Below are 23,246 nucleotides of genomic sequence, written 5' to 3'. Positions count from 1 at the left end.
TGCTTCATCTTACTCTTGGGACTAGAGTCCAGTGGCGAGCTACAACCATCCCAGAGCTGCATGCCACCTCCACAGCATGTCCTGGGCCCGGAGGGGTGACTATGTGGCTCTGTGGAGAGAGGCTATCCTCAGCTAAGGTGACTTTCTGGGCGGCCTTCAGGAGACCGGTGCCCAGTCCTCAACTCGAAGTTCACCATGGGAGAGCAGGCGATCCCGCAGGCAGATCCTCCAGGTTAGCGGCAAGGACGCACTTTTTTTTTAAAATTTATTTATTTATTAAAGATTTCTGTCTCTTCCCCGCCACCGCCTCCCATTTCCCTCCCCCTCCCCCAATTAAGTCCCCCCCCCCGAAAAGCAATCAGGGTTCCCTGTCCTGTGGGAAGTCCAAGGAACCCCCACCTCCATCCAGGTCTAGTAAGTTGAGCATCCAAACTGCCTAGGCTCCCACAAAGCCAGTGCGTGCAGTAGGATCAGAAACCCATTGCCATTGTTCTTGAGTTCTCAGTAGTCCTCATTGCCCGCTATGTTCAGAGAGTCCGGTTTTATCCCAGGCTTTTCCAGACCCAGGCCAGCTGGTCTTGGTGAGTTCCCAGTAGAACATCCCCATTGTCTCAGTGTGTGGGTGCACCCCTCGCGGTCCTGAGTTCCTTGCTCGTGCTCTCTCTCCTTTTGCTCCTGATTTGGACCTTGAGATTTCAGTCCTGTGCTCCAATGTGGGTCTCTGAAGGACGCACTTTTAATTCTGCTTTTGCTAACGCTCTCTTGCCCAGTGAAAGACAGCCAGCCACCTTTGCAGTTCCTGCAACCACAAACCCTGGCAGTCTAGGGGGCAGAGGACTAAAGTGTCCGGGTCACACAACACTGACCCACCTTGCGTCCCTGGATCTCTGGGTCATTTGCTTGCCGGAATTGTGTTGGGGGTGTCTGCGCGCTAAACGCGCCACCAGCTACGACAGCGGCAGGGGCGGAGAGCTGAGGCCACAGGTCACCCAGGCGCGTCACTGCACGCGCAGGACCCGCCCCCGGCCCGCCCCCAGCTCAAGGCGGCCGCATTTAATGGTGAGAGCGCGCTGGCGGCGGCTGGCTCTATTGTGGCCCAGCGCAGCGGACCGGCTAAGCCAGCATGTCGGGGACCCGAGCCTCCAACGACCGGCCCCTCGGCGCGGGCGGAGTCAAGCGGGGGCGGCTACAGCAGGAGGTGGCGGCGACAGGCTCCCGCGTGACCGTGGTGCTGGGCGCGCAGTGGGGGGACGAGGGCAAAGGCAAGGTGGTGGACCTGCTGGCCACGGACGCCGACATCGTCAGTCGCTGCCAGGTGCGGGCCAGGCGCCGAGTCCCTCCCCAACCCGCCCAGCGAGCCTCTCCCCTTCCCTGGGATCCAGATGAACCCTGTCCTTCTGTGTCCAGAGTGGGTCACTGCCTTTTAGATTCCTCCCCTCCAGGAGCACCTTCCCCTTACCCAATGCCTAAACCCTTCCTTCCCCCCCCCCCACACCCTCTCACGCAAAGTTCTTGTCCTCCCACCCACCCATCCCCTCCCCAGGGCGATGGCAGGGGCCCGAGCTAAAAATACAAGTTGCTGAGTAGGAGACATGGGATCCTTAGGGATAGGGTGTTCCAGGGCAGTGATGGTGGGCCCTCTGGTGGGGAGAGCCCCACGGGGGTGAGTCAAGGTCCCCTAAGACACCGCAGTGGCTGAGAGCTGCTTTCTGGGCAGAGGGTGGGCTCCTGAAGCAGAGTTCACAGGGGTCCTGGATGACATGGGGAAAGGAGGAGCCACAGATTTCCAGGCAGGGTGATCTAGTGGTGCTCAGAGAAGGCCAGAGACGGACTTCGTGCTCTTGGCCAGCTGCAGACTGCTCTGAGCACCCACGCTTGTGCTGACTGGCTCTGAACAGTGGGCTAGTAGCCTGGCCTCTTTAGGTCCCTGGGGGTGCCATACTGCTGCTGGCAGTCACACTGTTTTTGGGCTGTTAGCTCTAACAGAAAGGGTTCAGGATGAGGGAACACATCCTGTTATGACTGGATTTGGAGCCACACTTACGGCTGCTGACCTAAATGGAGGCAGGACACCTGCTGGAGTTCCTTCTCCCTGGTTCTATGGCTTTCTTGCTCAGTTCCTTTTGAACTCAGAGCAGGGATTCAGGGTCTGTGGGCTCAGGAGGCAGAGCTTGGGGCTGAGGATTTCTGGAAAGTTCTCCTATTCTCTTGCCCTGTTCACCCCTCCCTCCTGAAGTCTCTAGGTCCTGAGGACAATTCTTGGACTTCTACTCCCTATGCCTTGCATGCTTTGTCCAGCTGAGTGTGTGGAGCCGGAGTATGTACACTCTCAGGGCTCTGTACGCCTTCTTTCCACATCCTCACCCTTCCCCTGGTCATTTGCTCCTGTTGTGTCTACAGCCCCTCCTTCCAACTTGCTGATTCTGGTCAGCACTGTCAGAGAAGCCCACACTATGGTGTGCCTTGATGGCCCCAGGTTCCCCCTCCAGCTGTGGACACAGTTCTGGTGGGGATGGTCCTTCCCTACTCTATCTATGCCCAAGTCAACATGCCAGGCCCAGATCCCCACTACTGGACAGGGCCTGCAGAGATAAGAGCCAGCTGGAGCACACCATCCACTCAGACAGGTTTTCTCTCCCACCCACTGACCTCCCAGCAGACCCAAGCAGGTGCTCCCCTAGAGAACAAGGGAAGGGAGACATGGTTCCCTTTCGGTCTCTAATGAGCTAGCAGGTCAGGAGTCACTGATAGCTCCTCTACAGGTAGGGACACTGAGGCTCAGGGTTGCAGAATGAAACTCACTGTCCCTTTGGGTCCTCTATAGCCTTTACCTACCACAAGCCACCATGATGGCACAGGCCTGCCCTCCTTCCCTTGACTCCATGGAGAAGGCAACTGAGCCAGAATTCCATCGGGCACTACTTAGCCCCCTCTGGAAGGCACCACAGGTCCTTTTCCTATGGATACCCAGCCCTGGTCATTGCAAAATCTTTGGTTAGTACAGTAAAATCCTTCCTGCGCTTGTCTCTCTTCTCAGTTGGATCCCTTTTGCCTGCCACTGGCCTCACATCTTCTCTGGTCTTCTGTCTCCATGGCTAGCCCTATGTGATCAGAGGCCGGCAGGGTGGGAGTCTAGGCAAATTGTCTCTGACTTTGGATGGGTGCATGAACCAAGTGAAGGTCCAGAGGTCAGCCTGAAGTGTTGGACCCACTGGCTAGGACAAGATTGCAAGTCAAAGTCCCCCCTATCCCCCCCGCCCCCCCAGCAAGTTGGCTACTTAAAGAGGCTACAGTCAACTAAGCTACTGGTTCCTTGGGCTCCTGGAGAATGACCTGGCCTAGCACCTGGGCTCATCACTGCTCTAAGTGGCAGTTGTGACCCCAGGGATACCCTGGTCTCTGGCAGGCACAGGCAGTCTGCTAATGCTCCATGCCAACAGGGCTATCCTCCAAATCCGGCTTCCACACCTTTCTGTGGCCACAGACACTTGTTGTAGCTCTCCACCTTACCTACGCTGGTCTCTGACTCTGCCCAGTCCTGACAGCTGCTCTTCTTTCTTGTTTTGCCATCGTGATTAATTGGGGTCTATGGGGCAGAATGCAGCGTTGAGCCCCCAGGAGCACCCTCCAGCTAGCGCCTCTGGGCTTCGGTCCTGCCTGCTTCTTTTCTTTGCCTATAGGTCCCTGCTCTGGCATGGTTCCTACTCCACCCCTGCTCTTGACACTGTGGGCATCTTTGCTCCACCCTGAATCTCTGAGGCTGCTGAGGGCTGCATTGTCCTCCTCCCGGGGTCCCCTACTGCTCTTTCGCCCTTCACCCCCTTCTAGGCAAGCCTTTCTGACCTTCTGCTCAAGGGAACATTGCAGCTCTAGGCCATCACTTGCCTCTTGTGCTGGGGGATTTGTTTTCTCTTCCTCTTCCTTGGAACCTCTGCCCAGGCACCTCTGCCCAGGTTTCCTCTTCCTGTGTCCTCCATGTTTCTTCCTCTGCTGCCTGACTGGCCATCTGTGTCAACTGCTGCCTCAGATGAGGCCGGTGTACCTGTTACTTCATGGGCATCTTGACCTCCATCTCCTGGCACACCCCACTGCTGGCCTAGGCTCTTTCCACCATGCACATAGTACTCTTTCTCCAATACTTGTGGTGCCCTGCCTGGCATTGCCAGACTGCCATGCAGGCCTGTTGGGATTTAAAACTCTTCTTCCATGTGGTTGGAGGGTCAGAACCTTCAAAGTGTTAGGTCATGCTCAGTACTGGGCTGCTTTGGGGGCTTGCTTGGTATGAACCTACATACCATTCCCATGTCTGAGGCTTCTGCCCAGCTGAGGTCACCCTTGTGGAAGGGTTGGCCTCAGGCGGTGGTGGATAGCCATGACCACAGGCCATGAATCCCAGGGCTTTCTCTAACAGTGTAGCACTCTTGGAGCTGAAACTCTGTGTGAGGACCTGTCTCACGGTCTGCAGGTATTCTGGCACTTTGTCCATGCATGGTCTTGGGTCTTAGGATGCTCCAGGAGTCTCTGGCAGGTAAGAGGAGTCACTGCTTTGTGCTGAGAATGCCTGGTGTTGATTCCAGAAGCATGTCTCTCTATGGCTGTACTTATTGATGAGTTTGATGGCCAAACAGTATTTCCAGGAGAGGACTCTCAGGGTCACACAGCCCCACATTACCCTGGGCAGGACCTTCACACTCCTGCCCAAACCTATTCCTCGATGTAAGAAAAGAAGTAAGTGAGCTACAGGTCTGTGAGCAGATCTGGGAAGGAAGTGAAGGCCTTGACCCCCCCCCCCCATAGCCTTTAGAAGGCAGGCCTTGAGAGGAGGGGCATCAACAGGTTAGAAATCTGGCACAGGGCAGGTCCCAGGGCAGGAGCTGTGGCAGACACGGACAGGAACAGGACGATGACTAAACCTGTGACATGTTAGTGGCCAGGTTCAGTCCTGCAGTCACATAGCACCATCCAAGGCCTGAAGGACAGCCAGACTGACAGAGGGGTGGAGAAACCCCTGCAGGTGCTGTAAGAGTGGAGATGAGCTAAGATAAACTGGAACCCAGTGCTGCGGAGGTCCTGGGAGCTAAACACTGTTCCTTAGATTGCCCCTTGGGTGTACAGCGCAGTAACACACGTCACTCTGACATAGCCCTTCCCTGCTGGCCATGAGGAGGACAGAGGAGTCCTAGTTATCTCTGCCATCTCATTGTACCCTACCTTACTAGGGCCGCAGGTACCAAGCCAGAATAGGGATTGAGGAGGACTAGGAAGGCAGGAGCCCAGAGCACCCTCTGGTGGAAGGCAAAGGCCACCGCTCCCTGTTCAAGGACCTGCAAGGCAAGGAAGGTCCTGGCCTAGAGTACAAAGGTGGGAGAGGCTAAGGAAGATCTCAGGGATGTGTTGTAGGTGCCCTGCATCCACACACAGATCTCCTGGGTAGAGGTGCCAAGCTGGCCATGGAGGTCTATTTCAGGTCTCTGCCCAGCAGGGCTCTGGGTCTGTCCTGGAAGGAGACGCCAGGACACCAGCTGGTTGCATGCAACTTTGAGGTCCTCTGCTTAGCTTAGGTCTATGCACTGACAGAGCCTTGAATAGTCAGGAGCTGTGTTCAGACAGCCACAAGATGGATGGCTGTAGGAAAAGCATTCTGGACGTTGGGGTTGGAGCTCAGGGTTGTAGGGGCAGGTAGGCTCTCCAGTAATAAGATAGGCATGGGTAGGCAGAGGAAATGAGTATTGGTTTCTGCAGTATATGTCCACAACCAATGCGTATGCAGCCCATTTAGAAGGTGATCCTACAGGTCTGCACCAGAACCCTTCCCTGTCTCACACTAGAGATATTGGGTCACAGCTACAGGGCATGGCAGTCCAGATCAAGCTGATCTGGGATAGAATCTTGTTTGGCCCTGGTCCCTCTTTGTTTGTCCAAGACAAAGGTCTCTTGTCTTAAAATCTTGGATACCAGGGGCTGGGGGTTCTGGGTGACTAGCCAGGCTATCGGAAACTGCTAGGGGGATTGCAGTGACACGGGGGACTCAGAATTATGCTGTAGAGGAGGATCCTGGAGACACCAAGTGGTGTTGCTGTGCCCAGCAGGCTCCTTGATGCCCCTGACTGTGGGTTTGCAGCCTGATCTGAGTTCCTGTGGGACAGACATCTTGAGGTATGTGCTTTGGGCTGTCCAGGTAGCCATTCCCCTTACCTGGCCGGTGGTGAAAGGTGTCACGATGTACCACGGTGACCATGCCTCCAAGGGCACTGTTCCACACTATTCATACTGTAAGTGGAGAGAAACTGCCCTTGCTGATGGATCCTGAAGGCTGTAGCCAGGATCCATTTGCAAACATAGACAGATGGTCATCTTCCAGTGGACCTTCAGGAAGGGTCCTGAACAAGAGCTTGGCTCTAACATCTCAGGTCCTCCTTAGTGTTCAGCACCTGTGGTCATCCTAAGCAGAAGGCTCCCACAGCAGGGCAGGGCCACAGCAGGCCTTTGGGCTATTCCTGACATACGTTGGCCAGTGGCCACTTAGCACACTGCTGGATTTTTCCCCGTATTGAGGGTCAGTGAGATGCTGGGCTCTAAGATGCCCTAGAGCAGTCTGAGGCTGGCAGACCTCTCCATCCCCTGGAGCTGGAGCCGACAGTACCACAGGTAGCGTTTCCTCACTTGTGCAGACCCCCACAGGGTCCTCAAGAGCCTGCCCACTTAAGGGAACTGCTGAACCTCAGAACCAGAGTTGACCTCGCTTCTCCTCACCCCACCTCCCGCATGGGGGATGAGTCTGATCAGCTGTACCAGGCAGGTCTGAATGTCCCCCACCTTTTCAGGGGTTGGTGACTCCCATCATGCCCAAATTTTATTGAATGTCTGGACCAGGTTAGTAAAGCCAAAGAAAAGGCATGGGAGGGCTTGTCTCCATCTCCACCTGTGCAGCCCATCAGTCTGAAACCTCAGTGGGAAGAGGGAACCATCACCCTGGGCTCTACAGGGCTGCTGAACCCCAGTGTCCTGGGATGGTATATGCCTTAGCAGTGGCCTGTGCCTAATGCCTGGGTGTTGTAGTGGGCACTGGCGCTGAGGTCATCTGATATCTGTTGGCCCGTGATGCTCATGCTTGTTCCCAGGCACCCGGGTTTACCCCAACACAGACAGGCGGGTGGCTTGCTGTCTGTGTTCTCAAGCCAGCTGACATGGCCCTGGGCACGCGAAGAGAGGGTGGGACAGAGCATCCCACCTAGGGTGTCTGGGCTCCCTGGCCCTAACCACAGTGGAATGCAGGTTGGCCACCTTGCTGTCCCTGCAGGCCTGCCAGCCCAAGAAAAGCTCATCACCCTAGGCTCTGTTGCAAACTTATCTTCTCTAGGGGCCTCAGTTTCCCTATCTGTTCTTGGACACCACCTTGACTGCCTCAGGCAGGAAACAGCATTGTGGGTATTCACATATTTTGGGAACTGAAAGGGGGCGATGGCAGTTTTGCATCTGCTGTGGCTGGAGTCTCCAAACCCTAAGGCTTGCCAGGGTTCCTCAGGGGCCATTCTGATGGTCTGACCTCACAAGTTCAGGCGTCTGCCATAACCAACTGATGGCAAATTCAAAGCCAGAGCTGCAGGTATCTCCCTCAGCTCCACCTCCTTCATGCCCTACCCATAAGTCCTCTCTTCTTCCCAGCAGCCCCTCTGGGCTCTTCTTGCAATTCACCTTCTAGCGCTCTATCTGGCGTGCTCCATGTCACTTTCTCCTACTCCATGGGCAGTCCAGACAGCTAAGTACTTCAGGTTTCCCAAGGAGGTACCTTTATGTTCCTGGAGCCACCTAAAAACCAGGAGCTCCTGCGAGTCATGTTAAAGCGAGCAGCCTCCTAGATGGTTTCTACCCTCTACACGATGAACAGCCACAGCAGAATTGTGTCTCAGAGGTTTCAGAACAGACTGCATAAGTGTGCCTTCCCTAACAGTTGGGTACCTGGGCCCGTGCCATGAAGTTGGCCTCTGGTTGACCCATCTCTTTCATCTGATGTCATCTACATGGTGCTAAACTTCTCAGAGAGCAAGCAAGGAGCAGGAAGCTTAGGCATACAGGTCTGTGGCCTACCTTAAACCATGTGGAAAATGAAGTCCTTGGAGGGAAAGCCCCTCACACAGGATCTCAGCATCAGCGTTCTCTGCCGCCTGCCTCAACAGAGGAGCTGGTAGGCATTGTGCATACAGGTGGTCACAAAGGGAGGTGAACCTTCACTAAGGGTCTTGCTTGGGTAGGCAAAGGAGATAAGGGAGCTGAAACCACCTCTTTCAGCAAGGTAAACACAGTGACATGTGTCTGGCCAGTGTGTCTTCCAGGAGATGGTCCAGGGAGGTGATCTGGAGCTGAACTTCAGAGTCCCTAGGCTGAAATGAGCGCCACAGGGGTCAATACTAGAGGCCAAACCCAAATGCTGAGCCCCATTGCACAATCAGGGGGACCACAGTGCTACCTGCAGGTGGAATTTGGTACTGCAGGTCATAACTCTATTGACCTTTGAAAGCCTGACCACAGTTTGTCAACAGTGGTTCTCAACCTGTGGGTCGCAACCCCTTTGGGGTCCTATATCAGATATTTACATTATGATTTATAACAGTAGCAAATTACAGTTATGAAGTAGCAAAGACATAACTTTATGGTTGTGGTCACCACAACATGAGGGTTGTGTTAAAGGGCCACAGCGTGAGGAAGGTTGAGAACCCCTGCTCTAGAAGGTACCATATGCAGAGGGTATGAGGTGCCTGGCTTAGAGGACATCAAGTCAGCTTGGGAGCTAAGTCTTCCACTCCCTATACCAATCTATGTTCCCATTTGTAGACATCCACGTAGTGTGGCCTTCCACCTATTCATGGCTTCAGCCTGACCCGTTGTGTCTTGCCTCCAGCACACCCAAACTACAAGTTCCTGCTGGACAGAAACTTATTAAGGAGCCCCTGCAACCCCATGTGGGTGACAGGCTACCACAGTCAAAGGCAAGAAAGCTTTGGTGACCCACCACCATGGTCTCTATTTTTTTGCTGGCATCAGCAGCCTCTGGGAGCCTGGGGACATAGTGTCCAGGGTGTGGAGCTGTGTGCTTGTGGTCAGGTGGCTGACTAATGGAGGAAGGATGCTGGAGCCTGAAGCCTGGCCTTGGTGCTTGGCTCTTTCCCCACCCTGAAAACCCCAACTCAATTGACCTACCCTATCAGCTTGAATTCCAACAAGGAGCCTCCCTGGAACAGGGTGACCTAGGAATCACCTTTTCATTTTTATCCAGGACAGAGCCCTGCTAAAGAGGGCCACAAGTTGGGCTGTGGGGTCTGGATCTGTTCTTTCCACAGGGATTGATCCTCAGTTCCTCATTCCTCCCTGGTGAAGAGGGATGCTCGGTAAAGTCCACCTGCCAAGGCTGTACTGAGCCCTGGGGCAAGGCTGGGCCAGAGCACCCCCACCTAATCCCTGGTCATCCCAGAATCAGACACTAACTCAGCCCAAAGCCCTGACCACTGACTTATATTGCCCAAGCGGTACCACTGCATAATACTGGGGCCTCGAGCACCATGTAGGGACAGAGCTGGCTCTGGAATTGTCTGCAACACTCAGGTACCAGCCACTTACTCGGGTCTCTGTTCCTAGGGGGGCAACAACGCTGGGCACACAGTAGTGGTGGACGGCAAGGAGTATGACTTTCACCTGCTACCCAGCGGCATCATCAACACCAAGGCCGTGTCATTCATTGGTGAGTGCCCCGCTAGCCTCAGCCTGACTTCCTGAAGGAGTATCCTAGTATGTGTGGAGAGCCTGGGAGGTCTCTTTGTACAAACCCTAGGGCTGGACCTCAGCCGGCCTGCCCTGTGTGCTCATCTGGAGCTCCCCACCCAGAAACTGTCCTCAGAGTATGGTCGCACTGGGAGTCAGAGGGGGCAGGAAGCTCTGTGGAATATAGAGAGCACACGTGTGTGTGTGTGTGTGTGTGTGTGTGTGTGTGAGAGAGAGAGAGAGAGAGAGAGAGACAGACAGAGAGCAAGTGTGTGCGTGTGTGTGTGTGTGTGCGTGAGAGAGAGACAGACAGACAGACAGACAGAGAGCAAGTGTGTGCGTGTGTGTGTGCGTGAGAGAGAGAGAGAGAAAGAGAGAGGTGTATGAGAGAGAGACAGAGAGCAAGAGTGTGTGTGTGTGTGTGTGTGTGTGTGTGAGAGAGAGAGAGGTATATGAGAGAGACAGAGAGCAAGAGAGAGAGAGTGTGTGTGTGTGTGTGTGTGTGTGTGAGAGAGAGAGAGAGAGAGAGAGAGAGAGGTGTATGAGAGAGAGCAAGAGTGTGTGTGTGTATGTGTGTATCTTTAAGTTCATATATTATGTGTGTGTGTGTTTGTATGTGTGGGGTGAGTATACAAAAGTGTGCCTTCAGAGTACATGGGTCTGGGAACAGCCTGGGCATATTTCCTGATACTGCCTGGGCTGTCACAGCCATTACCACTCGGACAGTTACTCCAGATGCCTGAGAAGGCTTCTCTGCCTGGTCTCTCTAGGTGGTGCTATCTCAGCCCCAGCCCCGCTTGTCCTCATTTTTCTAGCCCTGACCGACATACCTGAGGCTTAGCTGACCCCATATCTCAGTCAGCAAAGGCAAGGTACTGCCCGTCCCTGACCAGCGGATAGCACAGATCTGGCCCACTGTGTAGGAGCAGAGGGAGGAAATCTGAAAGGTAGGGGCTGGGGTGGGTAGGGTCAGAGCTCAGACTTCTTAGACCCCTCCTCTCAAGTACATGCTGTCTCTAGCCCTCCCAGTAGAGTCAGGTGGTGGTGATGTTCACCTTCCACAGTGAGGAGCCCCAGCTGCTAAGGTGGCCTGTCTACCTGTGTGCCGAGCGGAACAGCGGGACAGTGGTGCTGTCCATCCTTCGGGAAGGCTGCAGGAAACAACCTGCCAGCCTGGTTCTCCTTCATCCAGAACCCTCCTCAGTGGAACAAGGCAGCACAGTGGAGATGCACATGGCACATGCTTCCTAGCCTAGAGGATGGCTTGGAACCCACAGCAGGAGGGCGGCTGGCAATTATCTGGGAGCTCACTCGAGAGCAGAGGGGCCATGGTCACCGCAAAGGGTGCCCAGAGCAGCCACTCCAGCTCATGTTGCCCCTCAGCTTGCGACACTCCTTCCATTTGCTGTGGGGTTATTTCAAGATGCTGTGGCATTTGGGTGACCTTTTGTGTTCTCTGTGGCCTGTGGAATCTCTGAGTCACTCTGATTTGGCTAGTCTCTCACCTCCCTCTGCCAAACCTATGCCATGGCCAGCCCCATGAGGCTGGTATAGGATTCCTCCAGGAGCAATGGTGGTCTCTGCTTGCTAGGATCTCCTCGGTCCAGACCCTATACTGGCATGCCATGTGGTCCTCAGCAAGGCCACCTTCACCTTCTGAGCTTCTGACTCTAACTGTGTGAACTAACTCTGAAGATCCCATGTTTGTTTTTCCATGATAAAGAACAGCTCCTAGGGTGCTGGTAGGATTCTGAGAACCTTTAAGGTCCACGTTTCTCCATTGTTCTTATTTTCTTATTTTTATATAATTTCAATAAATGGAACTGCTTCATTGAACCATAATTTACATATTATAAAATCCACCCACTGTAGGGACTGGAGAGATGGCCCAATGGTTCAAAACACCAGCTGCTCTTCCAGAGGACCTATGTCTGAGTCCCACGTGGTAGCTCACAACCATCTGTAACTTCAGTTCCAGGATACCTGATACCCTCTTCTGGCCTCCATGGGCACCAGACCACGTGTGCATGTATATGCAGGCAAAACGCCCCTACACATAAAATAAAATAGAATAATTTTTTTAATTATCCACTGTGAAGGCACAGTTTTGAGGCCACCACAGTTGATTTCAGAATGTCTGGGGATGGTAGAATGCTTTGGCCACTCAGAAGCTCCCTGTGTCGCTGGCCTTCTTCGGTTGTCATCTAGGCAGTCGTTTCAATTTGTGTTGCTGGTTTGCTTTGCTTTGCTTTTTGAGACAGGGTCTTTGTAGCCCAGGTCAGTCTTGAACTTGCTCCAAAGCCAAGCCTAGCCTTGAATTCCTTATTCTCACCCTGAGTGTTGCGTTGATTTGGGATTTTGAGACATGAAACCAAGACTGGCCCCAAACTCATGATCTTCCTGCCTCAGCCTCCCAAGTGCAGTTCACGCTTCTTGTGGGCTTTGACTGCTGTTCTGGGGTCAGCTGAGGAGATGCAAACTCACATCCCCTTAGATCAGGATGTCCTGGTGAGTTGGGCAGAGGGGAGCTCTGGAGGCACAGATGGTGGGAGCAGCAGGAGCAGGAGACCCTGGCATCCTCAGGGCTAGAGGGAGGACTTCTTGCTAGGTTGACTTGGAGCGGAGTCGGCATCAGGTCCCTGTACAGCCCCTCTGTTCTGGTTTGCTGTGGTCTCCAGGTCTCCACATAGAAGATTTAGCCTCTACTCTCGTTTGTTTTCTGATGCTATGATAAAGCACTCTGACTGAATGGGGAGGAAAGGGCTTATTTCGCTTACATTTCCAGGTCTCAGTGCATCACTGAAGGAAGTTGGGGCAGGAACTTAAGGAGGATCTGAAACAAAACCTAGTGGAGCTCTGTTCACCGGATCCCTCACCTTCTGATCATTCATGCTCAGCTTTCTTTCCCTTCCTTCCTTCTTTCCCTTCCTTCCTTCTTTCTTTCCTTCCCTTCCTTCCTTTCTTCTTTTCCTTCTTTCCTCCCTTCCTCCCTCCCTTCCTTCCTTCCTTTCTTTCTTTTCTTCTCCTCATCCTCTTTGTTTTTTTTGAGACAGGATCTTGCTAATGTAGACCAGGCTAACCTCAACTCATAGAGATCTGCCTATCTCTTCCTCCAGGCCACTGTGACTAATGGCATGCTCCACCAGACCCAGCCTCAACTAACTTTCTTATACAGTCCAAGCTCCCCTGCCTAGACATGGCACCGTGCACGGTGAGTTAGGCCTGCTTACATCAATTAGCAGTCAAGATAATATCCCATAGACATGTTCACAGGCAATCTGATCAAGGGGTTCTTCAGCTGAGGTTTCTTTTTCTTGGGTAATTCTAGGTTGTCAAGTAAATAAAGAAACTAACCAGGACCACCCCCATAACTGCCCTTGCTTCACACCAGCCGGGGGCTGAGTGGACAGCCTCCTCGGACACTCCTTCATTTGCCTGCATTTGAGGGTCCTTTCAGACCTCCTGTCTTGACAGCTCACTTCCCTTAGCTCTGAGAAACAGCCCAGCATTTGACAGCACAGGTCTTCATCCACTCCCCCTCCAGAAGTCTTGCTAGCCTTCAAGATTTGTCATTAATAATAAGCTGCTGTCACCATCAGGGCAGGCTCAGTGCTCAGCCCCCTCGGGTAAACACCCAGGAGAGAGGTGTATGGGGCCATCACACCACTAGCAGCAGAACCTTCCTTCCCCCGCACCTACACTGTGGAGTCCTAACCACTGGCTCGCCCCTCCACTTCCCCGATCCCAGAAGCTGCTCCTCTACTTTCTGTCTTCATGAGCATGGCACCTCAAGATCTCACTTAAGTGGGTCATGGGGTTCACGTCTTCAGTGTCTAAGCCCAGTGTCCCCAAGTGTAACCGTGCTGTTGCATGTGATGGAATGACCTTTCTCATGCAGCGCCTAGGTCTGGGCACTTGAGTCTCTTGCCGCTGCCATCTGTCAATACCATCTGAAGCATAAATGTCCAAGACCTGGGACATGATCCTGCCCCTTGTGTTGCAGGCAATGGTGTGGTCATCCACTTGCCGGGCTTGTTTGAAGAGGCGGAGAAGAATGAGAAGAAGGGTAGGTCATCTCCCCACCCACAGGCCCATGGCCTGCTGAGGTCCTAGCTGACTGCTCACTGCATGCTAACTGTGCAGAGTGGAGTCCTCACTCAAGGGCAGTAGCTGGGCAACCCACAATCTCCAAAACTACTGTAGGCCACTGCCTTGGCATCTCCAGCCCCTGGAGTTTCAAGGCCCAGGCCATCCAGGAAGGAGGTTGATGCAGGGGGAGCTCTAGCATGGCTATGGTGCCTTGTGGGTTTGGAGTTCAGAAGCCTCGGTAAGGAACAGGTGCCAGGGCAGGGCCGTGGCTGCTGGGCAATGCATGTGGTCCTTTGGAACCTGGCGACACTGAAGCCAACAGTACTTGGGAGGATGGCCCTCATCATCTAAGATTGCACATACCTGTGATCTCTGCCCTGTCCCCACAGGTCTGAAGGACTGGGAGAAGCGGCTCATCATCTCTGATCGGGCCCACCTTGGTAAGGTTCCCATGGGGCTCTGGGGGTGGCCCTTCCTTGCTCCCTCCACCCAGAGCTCAGGAGACCCTGGAGGACCTGCCTAGTCCCATATGCTGCTGAGCTTACTCTTTTTAATGGGCCTCAAGGTAGGAGCTAGGTCAAAGCTAGGGACATATTTGGTTACCTCTTTGTGGAACCTGGGACTCTGGGATTCCAGTACCTACTCCCAGCCAGGGACCTGCTAACCCCTTCTCCTGATACCGTTCAGAAAATGAGGCCCCTCACACACTGTCCTCTCTCCTCTCCTATCCACGTGCCGGCCGCTGCAACAGTGTTTGACTTCCACCAGGCGGTGGATGGGCTGCAGGAAGTACAGCGTCAAGCCCAGGAGGGGAAGAAGTAAGTTCCTCGTGCCACACTCTTCCTCCTCCTGGGACCCCAGCTTCACAATCTGGTGACCTGGGTACAGGTGCTGTCTGAGTAGGAGAGGAGGCAATCATCAACCCACTTAGGGTCCCTTGAGAATAAAACCTGTAAGAACAATAGGGTCGTCCAGCCTTGGGTCAGCTCATCATCTCACCCTGTCACACCCTGGCTTGGTTGACTGTCCCTGCTGTCTCCTGCCATAGCAACACCACCCTGACCATGTCCACATCTCACAGGAAAACGTAAGAAACACTGAAATGGCCTGACTGTCTCTGCTTGGCAAACAGCCACCCCGCACCCAACTCCGGCTCTTTCGTGTAATGTTTGCACTTTTGTCCATTCAGAAATGTTTGTTAGGACCCCAGATATGCCAGGGATGCATGTGGGAAGCAGTCACCAGCCACATACACACTGCACGGGCACACAGAGCTCACATACATGCCAAGGCACATTTGCTTATACAGTTGTGCATATGAGCACTCATGTGTATTTGCACATGTGCCTGCACACCTGTGTATACACACTCACACTCACACGTGTGCCTGCACACCTGTGTATACACACTCACACTCACACGTGTGCCTGCACACCTGTGTATACACACTCACACTCACACGTGTGCCTGCACACCTGTGTATGCACACTCACACGTGTGCCTGCACACCTGTGTATACACACTCACACGTGTACCTGCACTTGCATAGGTACATTCACACAGCACACTTGCAGTCACATGTACACACTAGCACACATAGATCTCACATGAAAGCACAGAGCAAGACACAGGGGGCAGCAGTATTTGACTGACTGGGGTCACATGCAGACCTTCGGGCTAGGTGTGTAGCTCCCACACTCCTGCAGTGTTCTTGCAGAGCACAAATGCAAATGCTTAGAGGTTGGGAGACGGGAGAAGCCCTGATAATGGAACCCACCTTCCTGCCCTGTAATCTGTGTGCTCCAGCTGTCCAGGTGTCTCTGCAGCAGCTGAGCCCCAGACCCCGCTACCTCTGCTTAGCGGCCTCCCTCACCTTCCGTCCTTGATTCATGAGGTGGAGCCCGAGTCTGCAGGGAGCTGGGGTGGGGTCAGCAGAGCTCCTCAGCAGCGCCTTCTCACATCTTTCAGCATTGGCACCACCAAGAAGGGGATTGGACCAACTTACTCCTCTAAAGCTGCCCGGACGGGCCTCCGCATCTGTGACCTCCTGTCGGATTTCGACGAGTTTTCCGCCAGGTGAGTCTGCCCCACCCTCCCACAGCTCAGAGATAAAGGTGGTGGGAGACAATGAAGGGAAGCAGCACCCCCGGGTCCAGTGTGCGCCCTCAGAGGGTCACGGTGAGGGTTGCCTGCGCAGATTCAAGAACCTGGCCCACCAGCACCAGTCCATGTTCCCCACCCTGGAAATAGATGTGGAAGGTCAACTCAAGAGGCTCAAGGTAAACTGGCCACCACTGGGCCAGGCGCTGGGTACGTGGGGGTGGGGCAGACCCCTCTGAGGCAAGGGAGCTGCCACCGAGCACCCAAGTCCCAGGCAGGCACTACTGCCAGCTGTCAGTTTTGGGGGGCTGTGTAGACCCTGCCCCTCTGCAGCCTCATGTGGTCGCATGGTCTGTCCTCTCAGGGTTTTGCTGAGCGGATCAGACCCATGGTTCGAGACGGTGTCTACTTCATGTATGAGGCACTCCATGGCCCCCCCAAGAAGATCCTAGTGGAAGGAGCCAATGCAGCCCTCCTTGACATTGATTTCGGTGAGTCCTCCTCCAGGCAGTTCCATCCTGAGGGGCTCTCACATGGCCTTCTGTATCTGCCTGGGACTACGAAAACTCATGGAACAGTTGAGTGAAACAGGTCACCTTCCAAGGCCACAGTGCTGCCCATACCACTGTCAGCCATTTCCTGCTTGCCCAACCAGAGGCTGAACTAAGGCAAGGCTGAGAGGCCAGAAATAGGACAAGAAAGCCTTGCAAGGCTGGGTACCTCAAGTCCCCAGCCCTGTGTCATACCAGTCTACTGCCCTCATTGTTGGGGAGGCCAGGCCACCTCAGTACAGGCTCCTATGTGAGCCACACAGCATCCTATATAGGCCATTGTCCCAGGTAGGACCTCGGCTGATGGCTCTAGTAATTCCCACAGAGGGAGTCCAACTGCCCTTTGCTAAGAAGGTCCCTTGGGCCCTGGGATCTACAAAGGGTGATTGGTAGTCACTGACTATTCTGTCCTGCAGGGACCTACCCCTTTGTGACTTCTTCCAACTGCACCGTGGGCGGCGTATGCACAGGCCTGGGCATCCCACCTCAGAACATAGGTGATGTCTATGGTGTAGTAAAGGCCTACACCACCCGTGTGGGCATTGGGGCCTTCCCCACGGAGCAGATCAACGTGAGTTCCAGCACAGGGGTTGCACGGTGGGCAGGTGGAACTGCAGGCATGCTGAGGGGACCCTAAAAAAAATTCTCCATGTCCTACTGGGGTCTTTTTACAGCACAGGCTCAGAGGTGAGGGTGTTAGGGGCTTTGAAGGACAATCTGTTTCCATACCATCAGCAACACAGTTCACAAAATGTGTGTGTGTGTGTGTGTTGTGTGTGTGTGTGTCTGAAACTCCACTGTTCCACCAAGGCCCACAGACAAGTGGGACTCCTTCAGCACTAACTTGGAGTTGAGGCTGAGCACAGTGCCCTCTCCTCAGCTCTCTAGTCTTGGAGCAATTCTGGAAGCTGTTGAGGCCTCAGAATCTTCCGGGCCTTCCTTCCCTGACACCTGATTGGGATGGGTCACAGCTCTTGTCCCGGAAAAGAGCCTAAGTTGGGGCTATTTTTAGGGTGGGAATAAATCCTGCCCCCTACCCCAAGTTGCAGGACAAGACCCACCCTCACTTACCCACATGTAAACAAGAGGAAAGAAGATGAGCTGCCCGAGCCCCAACAAACAGGCCAGACCTCTGGGGTGCTCTGGAAAAAGTGCTGCCTTCTTAGAGTCGTGCTGGGGAGCAGAGCCCCGTGTGTGTGCCTCAGCTTGACGGAGATGGAGAAGAGAGGAAGCCAGGAGCACAGGAGAGAGTGGGCACCCACCACGCCTGTCCTGGCCAGTGCCCAACATGGCCGGCACAAACAGTCCTTTATTCTCACATAGGAAATTGGAGATCTGCTACAGAACCGTGGCCATGAGTGGGGGGTGACCACAGGCAGGAAGAGACGCTGCGGCTGGCTGGACCTGATGATCCTCAGATACGCTCACATGGTTAATGGCTTCACTGCGTAAGCAGCCTTTCTGTACACTAGCACCAGAAAAGCTATATCACATAGGAGACTTCTCTGATCCCAGTGCCCACGGGGCAAGTGAAACTCATCTCAGGGGTTGGGGTCCCCACATGTGTATGGAGTCTTTCCACCCACCAAGCCCCCACCCCCAAGCAAGGCCAGCACCAGGGAGTGGCAAGGAGGATATAAGTGTGAAGCAAACCCAGCACAGGGACGCTCTTCCATCCTGACCAATCCAAAATCACTGCAGGGGCCATCTGAGAGTTAGTGTGAGCTAGCTGTTTGTGCAGCACGGTGTGGGGCCAAGTGCAAGGTGAGGGTGATCCCGAGCTGAGCTACCAGGCCTGAACAGAGCAGGCTTAAAAAAAGGGCGTGTTTGGGAGGATGTGGGGGTGATGGCCCCTGGCTTTGTCTGCAGAGCTTGGGGACATTCTACAAAGTACAGTGGTAGTTTATAGGCCAGAAGCACTTGTCACTTCTAGAAGACTTGTCCACAGGAGGAACCCTGAGAAGGATTTGGGAAGAGGCACAAGCCTGGGTTGGGGGAGCATATAGGCAGGCAGGGTCTGGATGCTTCTAGTAGGGCGGGGAGACAGACCAGCCCTGTAGCTCCCATGTACCTCTGGGAGCTGTCTTAACACTCCTGAGGAGACAGAACCCCAGTGAGAGAGGCTCCCTATGAAGAACCTGAAACCCTCCCCCTAGTCAGGAGACATGGGAGGGGGTCACGGTTGGATAAGACCTAAAGCAAGGTATCCCTGCAGCAACAGCAGGGGCTTCCCAGGCCAGCCCCCCACCTCTGTAAGACTGCAAGGAAAAGCTTCCAAGGATGCGTTTGGTTGGAATGCTAGAACAGTTTTCTGCAAGAGTGTCAGGGAGCTCAGAGTAGACCACAGGGGGCTTCTGCAGGTCTGATTGCCCAGGACCCTCTCCTGGGGACAGAAAAGGGGGTTGTAGGATGCTGGCTTCCCTGCTGCTTCCCCAGCTATGAAACGGGGCCAAGGCTTCTCCGCCAGCATTAGGAAGTGTCTGCTGGCTTCAAGACTTAACCAGAGCCTTCCTGGGTGCAAGCAGCTGACAGGTAGCTAGAAGTAAACCGTGTGGCTGGTGAAGAGGTGTCTGAGGCCTTGTGAAGTAGATGCAAGGTGGCAAGGGTCTGCACCCTACATCCTGCCGAGTAGGCACAGCCAGATGAGATCATCTGTGAAGGCTGTGTGGAAAGGGAGAGAGCAAAAAAGAGAGGGAAGGAAGGAAACCAGTACAAGGCAGTGCTGAAGGTCAAGGAAGGCCACTGCCATGTTGCACTGGTCACAGCTCTGGAGTGGTGTTCAAGCAGATCCATCCTGGAAAAGTGGAAGGGAAAGTGGGTACCATGCTCAGAGCCCTAGGCCCCACATGCCCCAAGCAACAAGGACAACATGGTGGGAGCCCAGGCAAGAGAGAAAGCTCAGATTTCAGGAATGCTCCAGCTGCAGGAAATGAACAGAGGAGATGTCTCTGTGCTCCAGCCCCTGCAGTGACTGCATTTTGCAAGGAATCACCTAATCTTTACCATGTTCAGTGCAAACAGCAGGAGAAAGGAGAGGGTGAAAAACAGACGGAAGCCATGACGGTATGCTATTCCTCTGTTCTGGGTACAGGCTGGCCTTGACCAAGCTGGACATCCTGGATGTCCTGAGCGAGATTAAAGTTGGCATCTCCTACAAGCTCAATGGGAAGAGGATTCCTTATTTCCCTGGTATGTGAGATGAGCCCGGGGTTTTCCCGGCTGTGGGACCCTTCTTGAGCAATAGAAAAGACATCCACTAATTTTTAGGTGGCTAGGGGAGGGGCTTAGACTCTATGATGAGGGTCACTGCTTGCTTCCAAAGATGGGCAGACACCTGGTGTAGTCCCTCAGTTTCTCTGGGAAACTTCAGGCCTTCTGGTGGCTTGGACGTGTCTTGGGGCAGGGCTGAAACTCAAGGTAGTTGAGAGCCCACCCTGCCACTTGCCCTAGCTTCCTGGGGACCCTCAGCAGCCTCAGAAAGGCCCGCCTCCAAGGAGACAGACACCCTGGAGAGTCAGGAGACCTGAGAGGCTCTGAAAAATCTGGATCGCTATGAAACATAATACATTTCAGAGAGAAAACCTGCTCTGTGGGTGGATTCCTTCTTTTGTGAGTTCCTGCTGCTAGGGCTAGAACACAGGGCCCACCTATACTAACAGGTGCTTAGGCTCTGAGCTATGTCCTTATCCCTGGGTGGTATCTAAGGATCTGGCATGGCTTCTGCACCCACGCATCCTGTCTTTTGTTAAACACTGTTTTTGGCTTTTAGTTTCTTGTGCATCTGACCTATAAAGGCCTGTCAGCCTCAGGTCAGAGGTGCATCTTCTCAGCCGAGACTCCCTCCCCTGCAGCATATTACAGACAAACGGTCTCTTGCTTGTCACCTCTCAGTAAACCCACACAGACTCAGTAGTTCCCCTTAGCTGGCGGAGCCATGTGCATCCTTGAGGCCTAGTCCTCTGGCCCTTCTGACCCCTGACCTTTGAAAGGGTGACCCTTCGAGTTGATAGAGTCCTGCTGGTGGCTCAAGGCTCTGTGGTGATCTGGAATACCCAGGAAGTCATTATCTGGCTCTGAGGCTTGAGAACCCTTCTAGGAGGCTGCCTATCCAGAATATTCCATCAGCAGGAAATGGTACATCCACTATAAGCCATGGTGCCCCGGGACAGAGTTGGCGGTGCCAGGGAAGAAGAGAGTTCTATTTCTTTAAGGATACCTTGGCTTCAGGACTCTAGAATCCATTATCATTTCCAGCTGTGCCTTGGAGTCCCTCCATTGACATTCTGCGGACACTGGGCAGATCAGCCAGCCAGTGTCTCAGAGCTGGTCATGCTTCCTGGCTGGAAGGAACACAGCCGATGTTTGAGCCCCGCTACAATCCCCTGCTTACTGCCCAATGCTAAAAAGCCAGCAGGGTCCACTTGTCCTCAGCAGCTTCCTGCCTGCCGACTCTCTAGGTCAGATGACAATCATCCCCAGAAGCCGGACCGTCTGTGGGACCCTTCTGACCCCACTCTCTCCCACCCCCAGCTAACCAGGAGATTCTGCAGAAGGTGGAGGTAGAGTATGAAACACTGCCTGGATGGAAAGCAGACACCACTGGTGCCAGGAAGTGGGACGACCTTCCACCGCAGGCCCAGAGCTATGTGCGGTTCGTGGAGAATCACCTGGGAGTTGCAAGTATGTGCCATGGGTCCGTTCTTTCTACCCCCGGCCCGAGGCCTTGGATACCCTAAGGGGCTGGTATCCCAGCACAAGGCCTAGTAAGAAATAAGACCCCCCCAGGTAGTAACCCCATGAACAGAACAGATAGGAAGAGGTGGAGCTGGGAACAGATGCCATCTCGGGAGGGTCCCTTCCACAGCTCCAGCCAGGTTGGGACCCAGCGACCCTGACTAGTGTGTAGTTTAGGGTGCAAAGAAGCAGGCAGGATGTCCCTGTCCTGTGGCTGTGTTTACTCTGTCACCCAGAGAAGACTCAGGGCTGCATCCACATGACTCAAGCAAAGAGAAGGATAGGACAGGGTGCTACTTTCTGATGCCTATGGATGAATGGCCTGTTATAGGGCCCACAGTACAGTTTAAAACACTCCCCTTCTGGGGCAGGAGAGGTGGCTCAGCAGTTAAGAGCGTCGTTGCTCTTGTGCAAACCAGGGTTTGGTTCTCAGTGCCCACATGGCAGCTTACAGCATCTGTACCTCCATTTCCAAGGGATCCTCTGTCTTCTCCTAGCCTCTGTGGGCACCAGGCTTGTATATGGTACATATACATGCATGCAAGCAGAACACTTATCACATAAGATAAAATTTTTTAAATTCTAAAAATTATTTTAAAAATTCTCCATTTGGTGAACCAGCAGCACCTTTGCCAGGGGAATGAAAACCACATGATGCAGTGTTAAGCTTTGTAACATGCATGCATGTGTGCAGAGGACAGTCCCACCTCAGGAGTCACCTTAGGAACCAGGCATGCTAGCTACCTCTTTCTTTTTTTTTTATTTATTTTTATTTATTTATTAAAGATTTCTGCCTCCTCCCCGCCACTGCCTCCCATTTCCCTCCCTCTCCCCCATCAAGTCCCCCTCCCTCGTCAGTCCAAAGAGCAATCAGGGTTCCCTGCCCTGTGGGAAGTCCAAGGACCACCCACCTCCATCCAGGTCTAGTAAGGTGAGCATCCAAACTGCCTAGGCTCCCACAAAGCCAGTATGTGCAGTAGGATCAAAAACCCATTGCCATTGTTCTTGAGTTCTCAGTAGTCCTCATTGTCCGCTATGTTCAGCGAGTCCGGTTTTATCCCATGATTTTTCAGACCCAGGCCAGCTGGCCTTGGTGAGCTCCCTATAGAACATCCGGACTGAAATCTCAAGGTCCAAATCAGGAGCAGATGGAGAGAGAGCACGAGCAAGAAACTCAGGACTGCGAGGGGTCACCCACACACTAGCTACCTCTTTCTAAGACAGAAGTTCTCGCTGGTCTAGAGCTCAGAGAGCAGGCTAGACTGGCTGGCCAGTGAGCCTCAAGGCTCTGTCTCCACCTCCCCAGTATTGGGATTAACATATGCCACCAGCCCAGCATCTTAACTTGGGCTTTTAGGATCAATGCAGGTGCTCGTGCTAACAAGGAAGCTCTACCAATGGGGCTGTTTCCCCAAGCCCCGAGGAACATATTTTTTCATGGTTTCTCTGTTGTGCTCTTTGCTGCTCTTTCAGTCAAATGGGTCGGCGTTGGGAAGTCTAGAGAGTCCATGATCCAGCTGTTTTAGAAGCCAAGCAGAAGTCAGCAGGCCACACTGCACCGCACCGCCCTGAGCAGCCGCAGCCAAGACCCTCAGCAGTGCAGTCAACACCTTCAACAAGACAACCTGAAGCCACTTCCCATACATTTATTTTTCTATGCACGTCTTCAGCTTGACCCACCGAATTCTACGACAACGTAAAGTGTGTGAAAGGAGCACTGTGAGCACTTTTTAAAAATCTGCTTTTAAAATGAGCCTACGTGCTCAAAACAGAGGCCTTCAGTGACTGATTGTCAATGGCATGTGTTTAGTTGGAGCTGTGTCGTAATAAACATACACCCAGGAGCCACCGGGAAGTTATCACACCTGTCTTGACTTTTCCTTGTCACTCTTAATCACTTAATGGCAACCTTTCCCGGTGACCGTGGTCTGTCTGCATGATGCCACTCCCAGAGAGCAAGTCCCAAGTCACTGCATGAGGAGCGCTGCCCACAGCATGGGGTCTGTGAGACCCGAA

The 23,246-nt window shown here is 53.6% G+C and overlaps 1 protein-coding gene across 1 annotated transcript; it reads left to right on the top strand.

Annotated features, from left to right (window-relative positions):
- The first annotated feature begins 1,046 nt into the window (after positions 1–1,046).
- Positions 1,047–23,089, top strand: Adss1 (adenylosuccinate synthase 1). The gene is made up of 13 exons (XM_041633292.1): positions 1,047–1,315; positions 9,634–9,736; positions 13,760–13,822; positions 14,235–14,285; positions 14,597–14,663; positions 15,814–15,921; positions 16,043–16,124; positions 16,310–16,436; positions 16,913–17,067; positions 17,820–17,944; positions 19,588–19,685; positions 21,027–21,176; positions 22,704–23,089. The coding sequence occupies exons 1-13, from the start codon at positions 1,124–1,126 to the stop codon at positions 22,754–22,756; spliced, it is 1,374 nt and encodes a 457-aa protein (XP_041489226.1). The 5' UTR covers positions 1,047–1,123; the 3' UTR covers positions 22,757–23,089.
- The last annotated feature ends 157 nt before the right edge of the window (positions 23,090–23,246 follow it).

Source organism: Microtus oregoni, unplaced genomic scaffold (assembly GCF_018167655.1).
Source record: "Microtus oregoni isolate MIOR12 unplaced genomic scaffold, Mior012 000043F_ref0000047, whole genome shotgun sequence".
NCBI lineage: Eukaryota > Metazoa > Chordata > Mammalia > Rodentia > Cricetidae > Microtus > Microtus oregoni.
This window is presented reverse-complemented; position numbering and strand designations above follow the sequence as displayed.